The sequence below is a fragment of the Teleopsis dalmanni genome, unplaced genomic scaffold (genome assembly GCF_002237135.1).
Source record: "Teleopsis dalmanni isolate 2A unplaced genomic scaffold, ASM223713v2 unscaffolded_contig_1192, whole genome shotgun sequence".
NCBI classification, from domain to species: Eukaryota; Metazoa; Arthropoda; class Insecta; order Diptera; family Diopsidae; genus Teleopsis; species Teleopsis dalmanni.
This window is the reverse complement of record NW_024032574.1, coordinates 1-9,888: the sequence shown is the minus strand read 5'-3', so window position 1 is coordinate 9,888 and position 9,888 is coordinate 1. Positions and strand designations below refer to the sequence as shown.

Here is a 9,888-nt window from a genome sequence, read left to right as displayed (position 1 = left end):
GCGCTCAATATCGTTTGACATAAAATAACATTTACCCAAATATAGAAAGCATTCCGCTCGATAGGATTGTATTCTTGTAGCCTTTAAAGTCCATGTAAGCGATGAGGAATAGTTAGATATTTTAAAATAGAGTTTACCCAACAAAAAGAAACGAGAAAATGAATCTGAATCTTCAGAATGCTCAATCAATTCAATTGCTTCAACTGGCTCGCTTTTTTGAAAATTTAATATATTCTTTTAGTTTTTTATAAATATTATTATACATAGATAAATGTATATATGCATGTAGATAATTTTACTCACAGTAAGTACTCCGTTTTCGCTATATCACTTAATTTTAGCCTTTTCAGTGCATCGAAGTCTTTCAGTGAAAAATAACACCTAAAGAGTAAAAACTATAATTTTTATATTTATATATTATTATATAATATTTATTATATATTATATATATATATATATAATATATTTATATATATTTATATAATATTAAGATAATTTATATAAGTACCTGGCTAGTGCTTCAACAACGTCTATAGATTGCTCCAAAGTTTGCAAAAGTTTAATGGCACTCTTGTTCAGTTCTCTATCCGCAGTGTGTGATGCACATATAGCATACATTTTGTCATTATGGATGTCATGCCACAAATTCATTGCTATTTCAAATGCTCCTAAAACCATATTGGTGATTGCAAGTAGATCTATAGCAACTATATTATCTGGAACCAAAGTTCTTACTTTGTTTAGCAAATCACGACAAGGCACATATTGTTGCTGATTATAAAATATAATTGATTTTACCAAGAGTCCTAAACTTGATTTTTCGTTCAGTTGGACTAGTTTTTCACTGTAATGCTCAACTGGATATTCAAGTTCATTTTGCCAATCTTTGAACACATCATCTTTGTAGTACTCTGAATATATCTTACAAATCCATTCGTACGCATACTCATCTTCTGCATTCTGTTGCACTATTAGACTGGCATGTTTTAGGCAATTTTTATAATCTTGAAGTTTATACAGCAATTTTATATACTTTTTATACGTTCTAAGGTAAAGCTTATGTACATGTATTTCACTATGTTTCTCCTGATCTTTGTAATATTCAATCAAAAGTTCAAAAGTACTTTTAAGCTGAAATTAAAATTTAAAATACACATATGAAGAATCTATATTAACTATCGAGCGTTAATTTCTTCTACCGATTGGTCGTCCACATCCGATATTCTCACTCCGCTAACGCACATACCACACAGACTTTTCATTACAACATTTTTTCGATTATCATTAATATTGGTCTCTGCTTGCTGCTTCATAAGTTCAAAGAAATCCAAGAAAACTTGTGGATTTTGTGAATGAATGGATATTCTTTCAATACTTTCACAGTAATATTTATCCTCACTGAAATGAGTATAAATGATTTAGAATGTTCTTTTAAATTAATAATTCAATATTAAAATTTAAAACATTATTAATTTGTGTCTAAAATAAAACAAAACAGTAAAGTAATATTGAATGGAACCTGAAACTCCAACTTGAACCTCTGGAAATAAAAGATAAACTATCCTGTAGAAATTTACGTTTGGAAATAACGTGCTGAATACGCAGAAAGACGTCTGTTGCTAATGTATGTGCTCTACACATCGTGTCGTCGCTTCTCTTTTCTCATGTCCACATAAATTTAAGCTTTTTGAGTTTATAGATGAGTACAACCAAGGTGACAAAATTCCTTTATCTAAACCCACGTTTAGTTTAACATTTCTACTTTTTTCACATATACAACCACAACATCATCATTTATTGTTATAAAACGTACAGATAGCTTTATTAGCAAGTATCGAACTACTGAACCTATTCACAGGGAAAAGCACTATACCATTGTTTTATTCGCACAATACCAACAAATATATCCAAATTCTAAATGCTCCCATAAACTATACATTCCATAACATAGAAGTAATCAGCATATATTTAATTATTTACCTCTCTAATGGCAGTAGTTGTTTATACACATCCGGTAGCTCCTCTGTGGACACACAACCAATTAAGCCCCGTAAAACTGATATTGGTGATCCTTTACATAGTTCTAACGCATCTCGTAAATGCTTTGCAGCCTAAATAAAACAACATTTTTTTATATATTATTATATTTTCCGATTTATTGATATAAAATACATACTCACCTCAATCTTATTGTTATTATTTGTATAAGCGGCACCTATTAACATATGACATTGGTAGCTGTTTGGATGTTCCTTTAGATATATCTAAGTAGGATCAATATAAAATTTAATAATATTTGCAAAATAGCGTAAAGAAAACGTTATGGGATATTCTTACATTGCATTTCTCGATTGCTTCCGTTAATTTTTTTTCTTTAATCAGTCCGTGAATTGTTACTAAATCCTTTTTTCTATCAGAATCACTCATATTTAAAAATGTATATTTAATGTAATTGTTTTAGCAAAAAAAATACATAAAAATTTATTACTAATTTACTTTATTACTTATAATTTATTTATAATAAACAAAATATCCAAACAATATTTTTCTGTAATTATATTTGAGTTGTAAATCATATGTTTTTCATTTGTTTCACATTTGTATACATTTGTATTATTTCAAATGTAGATGGCGCTAGGCATTTTTTGTTGTGGTAAATATCGTATATTAATATAATAATACGGTCTCATATATGGCAAACATATAAGACTTCAACATTTATTTTGTAAATTAAAAACATGCCGTTTGAGAAAGTGTTATAAAAGTTAACCTATCAGACTCGATCTCAGTGTGATTTCCATCGTTTCAAAAAGATAATTTTGTAATACGTCTAGAATATGCGTTAAAGAACTTTTATTGATAATGGCTGACAACCTACATTTTTGTCCTTCTTAAGTAGGAGGACCAGCGAATGATTACCTGTGCAGATTATTGACTGTAGAACGTATATGAAAATAATTCCACTCACCTCTTGCTTGTTCTATCTACCTTTCCCCTACTACAACTCTTTCTACTACACTACAAAATTTGTAAGTATTATATGTACTTAATTATATTATTAATATAATAGGTTGGAAAAGAATATATACAGGGTACTAGCTCCCGTCGGATCAGAATCCTGTCCCCATAGCTGATTTTTCGTTATGTTAAACTGAACAGAAGACATTTCTCCCTTCGAATAAAGGCCAAAATGTCAGCTATTGTTCCAGATATTCTAATGGGTTACTGAAACTATCCAGTTTTTTTTTACTATTTCTTTCACTTAATTATTTCACATTTTAAGTGCTATTACACTTTAAGGGCACTTTTTTATTGCTTCGTTTTTTTATATCTATGAGACTTTAATGTTATCAATTGGAAACGAGCTGTTGCGTCAACAAAGACATCTTGAAAACGTAGTCATACCTGAAGATTAATCGATCCTACAGTCGCTTTTAAAACATTTTCAAATAAGTGATTTGTTTTTAAAAATACATTATGTTTAAGGTTTCGAAAACTGAAGCCCCCTTTATCTTATACTGAGTTCGTATTCAATAAAAAATGTGCATGGTTTCTCTTTACTACTTATATTCAGTTAATATGATTATTTGTGATATTGTCTAGTGATGCAGATGAAGCTCTAAGATTAATTAAAATCCCACCCATTCTCAAACTATTCTTACTTCTAAACAATCTCCCCTTCTCTCACACTGCTATTATCTATAATAGTCAGTAATAGGTAATGCTTTTCATGTTTTCTTCTCTCCTCTCGCACTTCTATTGCCTATTCAGTAATAAGTAATGTCTTTCATGTTTTCTGCCGTAATAATCTCTGCGGACTACAACAACAACATGTCGTTAAATAGCCTTATAAGGATTGATTTCAACGACAGTTTTGATAATAGCGTTGTTTCTGCGATAGGGCGTGAACTCGTGCAAAATGTATCATGCTCTCTTCGAAGCTGAAGTAGTACAATCTTCTAATGTATAGTATCAATAACACACAACTTCACTTTCAATACTTTTCCTCTAAGTTTTTGTTGTGCTATATAAGTATCTTCTCTATGATTTATATTTGGGAGCTTGCCTCGTCGTGTAAGATTCTTGTTTTCCGTAACGAGCAACCAAATCAGCTGTAATTTTAGACTTCTAATTCCAGTTTTTATAACTGGTTAGTTTGGCTGCGTCCACAATTCTACTGATATGTTCTGGTCAAAATATTTATAAAATCTATATCCCACTAAATCAATTTAATGAATTTCAAATTCTCATAATTAGTTTATAGTATTATCGTAGTTATGAAATACTATTGGGCGTCTACATTGACTAGACTTTTGATATATTAAATTTCTATATTAAAATCACTTATTATTAAATTCTTTCAATTAAATTTTTAATATAATTAAAAAAATTAGATAAAGTTTCGAGCCATTATTTTTTATCAAAACTAAATCAAATCGAATTTATACAATTTTTTACATTTTTATTTAAAATCACTGTTTCTAGTGCTTTGGAATAATTGTAGTGCATTTAGTAGGGATTGGATTATAAGCACTTGAAACGGCATTAAGATTCTAACAGATCGATACACAAATCATAATTTAATTTTATTCATGGTTAATGTGGTAAATGTTGGTGGATGTTCATCCTAAATGAATGAAATGCCATTTATCAACTGAAAGAATATAAAAGTAAATATTTTAATTATTTTTTTTAAATATTTCAAAATTTATTTTATATACATATAAATAAAATTGTTAAAAAGCAAAATTTTTACAATTGTGTGCTGTGTTAAGGAAATAATATTTTAGCCAATTGTGTGTTTGTGAGAAAGTATTATAACAAACTAATAGACAATATTTTACAATATAGGATTGTGTGTGTATTTAATTTAAAAAAAGTTTTAAGCTATAGCAAGACAAAGCAAAAGATGTTTTAAAGCAAATTATCAAACTACAAATGATGCTTAACATAAACTATCTTACCTGTATCACTAACGTCTTGTACATCACCACCTTCTGGTGCTTCAGCTAGTATTTTGTCAGCATCCTCTTGATTAATGAGATATGGTGAATTTTTAACAGTTGTAGTAGCACTATATATACACGATAAAGATTAATATATATTATTTTATATAAAATATATCACAGTTTAGTATTACCATGAAATACTGCCAGCATTCAAAGATTGATCCACTAATCCTTTCCAGAAGTTATGAGTCTCAGAAACTACTTTAATGGCGAATTGCGCATCTTTTGGGTCACCATTGAAAGCAAATTGATTTTCTGGTTTACCATCAGGAATTTTATAAATCTATAATAAAATCAAAATTAGATTATTTATAGATGCTGTATTTTAAAAGTCGGATATGTTTTAATAATATATGTTCCTTTTGTGCTTCAAATATCATTCGAGCTTTTCAATAATATTTAATTGTTCGAACATTTGGCGAATCACTATTGAACTGTTGAAGTATCGCAGATTATTTCCAGAATTTTCAAGTATATGAGAAGCACACGATCCAAATGTTGATATTTGTGTATACTTAAACTGCTCAAAAGTTTTGAAACATACATATCAACATACTTATGTATGCTCAATATATTCACAACGCACAAATTTAAAATTTGCTCGACCAAATGTCATTATAAACTATTAGAATGTAGTTACCTTGAACCATTCGACTGTTGCACGCAACAAGCCTGGACAATGCTTATATATATCACATATATCATTTAATTTTTCAGCTAATGGATCTCTAATGTCGATAGCTATAATCTTCCAATCAGTTTCGCCTTCATCAATAAGTGCAACAGTGCCAAGTATTTTAACCTGTACGACTTCTCCACGTTGGGCAACACGATAACCAATTTCTAAAACATCAATTGGATCATTATCACCTTTGCAGCCGGTAGACAATTCAATATGATCAGGATTTTCCCATGTTTGTGGGAATGCACCATAGTTCCAAATGTAACCCTTATGTGGGAAGCAATTTGCCACATAACGAAGTTTACCCTTTTTGATATCTTGTTTGATGGGGTTCAATGGATTCTTTAAACTAATCTAAATAAATTAAATAATAATTAACATATTTTATGAAAAATGTGAGTTCGATGTGAACATGCAATTTACTAATTGCAATTACTTACCTCCATTTTTGCGTTTGTCCACCGTGGTATCTCTACAACCATATTGTAAATAGTTTTTTCTTCATTGGCATAGAGTGGTATGTCATGTAAAGGCGAAATTGCGTGTCCCTCTTCATTTTCTTTAAAAAAATATAATAACTAATTGTTAATAAATTTTCAATAAGGCACGCACAATTGATATTAGATAAAATGTATAAATAATTATTAATTTATTATTTCATTTCTTATAAAAAATAATTAAGTATTAGCTGTAAATAACGGTTATGATATAAGGTACGGTTTTTAATTTTGCATTTGCAATGCTATAACACCGGAAGTTATCGGACCTATTGAGCTAAGAGTAATAGTTTCCAATCAGTTTACAAATTACTATTTAGCGTGGCCATGAAATGTACATGTATACATATATATAATGGTAGACAGGTGACCGACTATTATAAAACGATATCGATACGTAAAAGTAGAAATACGTACGTAGACGAGGTCACTACTGAAACCTTGAAGTTTATATCTGTATATAAAGAGTATATTAAATTTTCACCCAAATATAACTATGCCAAATTTTTTAGCTGGTGTGGTTCCATAACAAAAATGTTAACAATAAAATGCTCATATAGAAAAACTATTCATTTAATATAAATATTTGCTAAAATTAAACAAATATACTAAAACCTAAAAAACAGGAAGCATTAATGAATTACAAGACAAATAGATAGGGATGCAATGTAGTTAGGGTTATGAGGAATGAGATAGCCAATTGGAGAAGAGTATAAATTTCCAGAGCTAACATTGATGTACGACGTCATGAAGAGTAAAATTGTGAGGATTATGAGAAATGAGGTAGCCAGCCTCGATCAAGGCGTAAGAACCGTGCTACTTCAATTGGTTAGGTCTATAAACTTACAGAGCTAATGTTGATGTACGACGTCATGGGGAGTAAAATTGTAGTTTGGACAGTTAACAAAGACCTGATGTTTAAAATTTCTTATGTACGTTTAATTTATTTTTTAATATTATTATAGTGAAGTGCTAAGGTTTTGCCACTTGAACAGAAATCGTCGAATACATTGAAAATAGGTGTTCAAGCTTTTTTTTTTAAATATCAACTGTGCAAAAAGAAAATATTTCTGTATATGATGACATTAATATAATTTGCATATATTATAAATGCAATTATATTAGCTATAAACCAAAAAAAAAATAAATAACTGGACTAATTTAATAAATAATTAGTTGGATAATTAAGAGCAACAAAATAAAAACTATACTAGGAAGTGATTAATTGTTTTTAATACTTTTATTAAAATACAAGTTAGAATATATCAACTTTGATAAGCAAACGTTTTTTTTACCAACGTTAATTATAAAACGGAATTTCGTGATAAAAAATCATATCAACAAGATAAACGTAACTTTGGTTAAACCGCTTTTGTGTCAATTAATTTCCAGTATAAAATATAAAGCCAAAGCTCACAGCAAACGTCATAGGAAATTATTTAAAACAAATCAAGTAGCATTTCAAGTGGTGCCATAAAGTGCACTTTGCAACACTCATTCATGGGAAAAACTGCTCCCAAGTTCAATGCTGCAGTGAGACAAGCACTTATCACTCACATAGCGTATTGATAATCTCAATTGCATAATTAACAACTGATAAGAAAATTTCGTATTTATGTTACATTTTATTTATATAATTACTTTATTTTTTAGGCCGGCTTCTTGAGTCACAGGTTCATAACCTTGATTTCTCCTTTCACCCAATATACTTACGAAAGTAAATGCTGTAGTTGGTGGAATCCGGTGCTCCTTTCTCGACTGTTGTATAGCTAGACATTTTATTTACTTCTTTTAACAAAATGTCTTTCTTATTCTGAAATTGTTTTGTTGCTGTTGTAAACTGTCTTTTATCGCAATTTACTGTTATTAAAATGTTACTTTTTGTGTTGGAATTTAAAGTGTTAGAACGCCGCAGTAACACGTGTGCACTTCGCGAGAAGCGAAAAAATTTTGTTAATCCGCCAATTGCCGTCATTGTTGCTACTCTTTTGATAGCTTTTGCTAAACAAGTTTGCGAAGTGTTAGTTAACAGAGTTGCATTTTTGTGAAATTGAAAATATTTCTCAAAAGAGTTTAAAAATATTTAATGTAATAAAAATTATTTGTATAATAATAAATTTATTATTTACATTATATAAAATTAAAAATATATTTTAGTATTATGTACTGTATTTTACTGTATTTTTATAAAAATAAAAATGTGTTTTATATTATGTGGTTTTATCTTATACACAAACCATAAAAAATGGTTGCCAACTCTGTATTAATACGGGAAAATAGTTTGTGCCTAATTTATTGCTTTTCTTTGTTTTTATATTAATATTCTATACATAATAAATAATTGAAATAATAAAAATTTAACATTATTATAACAAAACAAATTATAACATTAAATTATTATAAAAAGAAATTTCAAAATTTGTTTGTAATATTAATAAGATATTTAGAAAAGTTTAAAAAAGGACAAATCGCTGCATTGTTTCAGTATTTGATACATAAATTTAAAATTAAACATTGACGCATGAGAATCTAGACTGAAGTCCTACTAGCAATCAATAAAATTGATGTTATTTACGGAGTAGCAATACATTAGATGATTTAAGACATTGTGAAGTTTAATTCTCTTCATATAAAAAATTTAATAGTTTTAATCAATTAATCATAAAGAATAATAGTAGAAGTAACATTTACTTAGGATTCTAATGGATAATAACCAAATATTTACTGAAATGTTACCTATGATTGACGTACAAACGTTATTTGCAATTCACCACTACTACGTAAACTATAGATTAGGTAAAATTGGTAAGTCCCAGAATTATAGCAATAAAATATTCACTTAACAATTATTAGTTTGGTATAAACTTCCCAATTAAGTATTAATAATAAGCATTTATTTATTTTATTTATATTCTATTTTTATTGTCAAATCAAATGATGTGGGTCCAAAATGTATGCTGTGTGAACCTAGTCACATTCAAACCTTAACACTTTGTTGTTGTTATTAATAGAAGCGCTGAGTGGCACTGGAACGTCTGAATATATCAATGAAATACACATGGTTTCAGAATTATTTCCAATGTTCCTAGAATAGTTTTAAAGTCTTCTTATTGCTATTGATCTTTATTTAAAGTTCTATATCATATTACAAAGCAGTTATGTTAACAAATATAGACTGATTTTCTTTTGTCGGAAGAGAGTCGGACAGATATTTTATATTTCAAACACATCTATATATTTGTTAGATAAATTAGTTAAAAATATTTTTAATTTTTGACCCAAAATTCTGCACAAATTTAATGAAACGTTTAAAGTTTAAGAGCAATTAAAATAAATAATTTGATTAATTAAATTTTCCGCACCAACAGCCTCAGTTTTAGTTTAAAAACGCACTGAAATGGATCACAAGATTTTCAGTTTAGGCTAAACTCACTTTACAAAATGTGGACACTTAAACCAATCTGTGTATTGATAATATTTTTTGTGGTAAATAATGATATTTATATAAAAAAAAATTCATAAAATAATAATTATTACTTTTTTCTGTTGTACAGGGTCTTACAGTGTCCATCAAAGTAAGATGCAACCATCCCGAGACTATTCGAGAGGATCACATACATTATTGCTGCAAACATCCTGATGGACATAATGACATTATTGAAATGTGCGCAAACGAAACAAAATTTAAACTACCTTCAAA

The 9,888-nt window shown here is 28.6% G+C and overlaps 2 protein-coding genes and 1 long non-coding RNA gene across 3 annotated transcripts; 1 reads left to right on the top strand and 2 right to left on the bottom strand.

Annotated features, from left to right (window-relative positions):
- Positions 1 to 35: 35 nt before the first annotated feature.
- LOC119663960 lies at positions 36 to 2,427 on the bottom strand (the record flags this gene model as incomplete). Its single annotated transcript, XM_038073548.1, has 7 exons — positions 2,338 to 2,427; positions 2,181 to 2,264; positions 1,981 to 2,111; positions 1,200 to 1,398; positions 509 to 1,131; positions 304 to 381; positions 36 to 211 (listed from the first exon to the last, which is right to left on the bottom strand). Coding segments are annotated over exons 1-7 (1,381 nt in total), but the record flags the coding sequence as incomplete, so codon positions are not given.
- A 2,009-nt stretch (positions 2,428 to 4,436) lies between these two features.
- On the bottom strand, positions 4,437 to 8,182 carry LOC119663962 (inorganic pyrophosphatase-like). The gene is made up of 6 exons (XM_038073549.1): positions 7,902 to 8,182; positions 6,132 to 6,250; positions 5,650 to 6,045; positions 5,141 to 5,292; positions 4,965 to 5,074; positions 4,437 to 4,654 (listed from the first exon to the last, which is right to left on the bottom strand). Exons 1-6 carry the CDS (start codon positions 8,161 to 8,163, stop codon positions 4,623 to 4,625), a joined length of 1,071 nt encoding a protein of 356 aa, XP_037929477.1. The 5' UTR covers positions 8,164 to 8,182; the 3' UTR covers positions 4,437 to 4,622.
- A 725-nt stretch (positions 8,183 to 8,907) lies between these two features.
- On the top strand, positions 8,908 to 9,858 carry LOC119663961. Its single transcript, XR_005251098.1, has 3 exons — positions 8,908 to 8,993; positions 9,557 to 9,674; positions 9,743 to 9,858. It is a non-coding gene; the product is annotated as an uncharacterized LOC119663961 (long non-coding RNA).
- Positions 9,859 to 9,888: the final 30 nt, after the last annotated feature.

What these genes read in the sequence shown, in the direction of transcription:
- LOC119663962 (XM_038073549.1), bottom strand. Translation starts at nt 8,163, where the DNA reads ATGACGGCAATTGGCGGATTAACAAAATTTTTTCGCTTCTCGCGAAGT. An exon ending in CAACTACAGCATTTACTTTC is followed by an intron (nt 6,251 to 7,901) that starts GTAAGTATATTG and finishes ATTTTTTTAAAG; the next exon opens with AAAATGAAGAGGGACACGCA. An exon ending in AATGCTGGCAGTATTTCATG is followed by an intron (nt 5,075 to 5,140) that starts GTAATACTAAAC and finishes GTGTATATATAG; the next exon opens with TGCTACTACAACTGTTAAAA.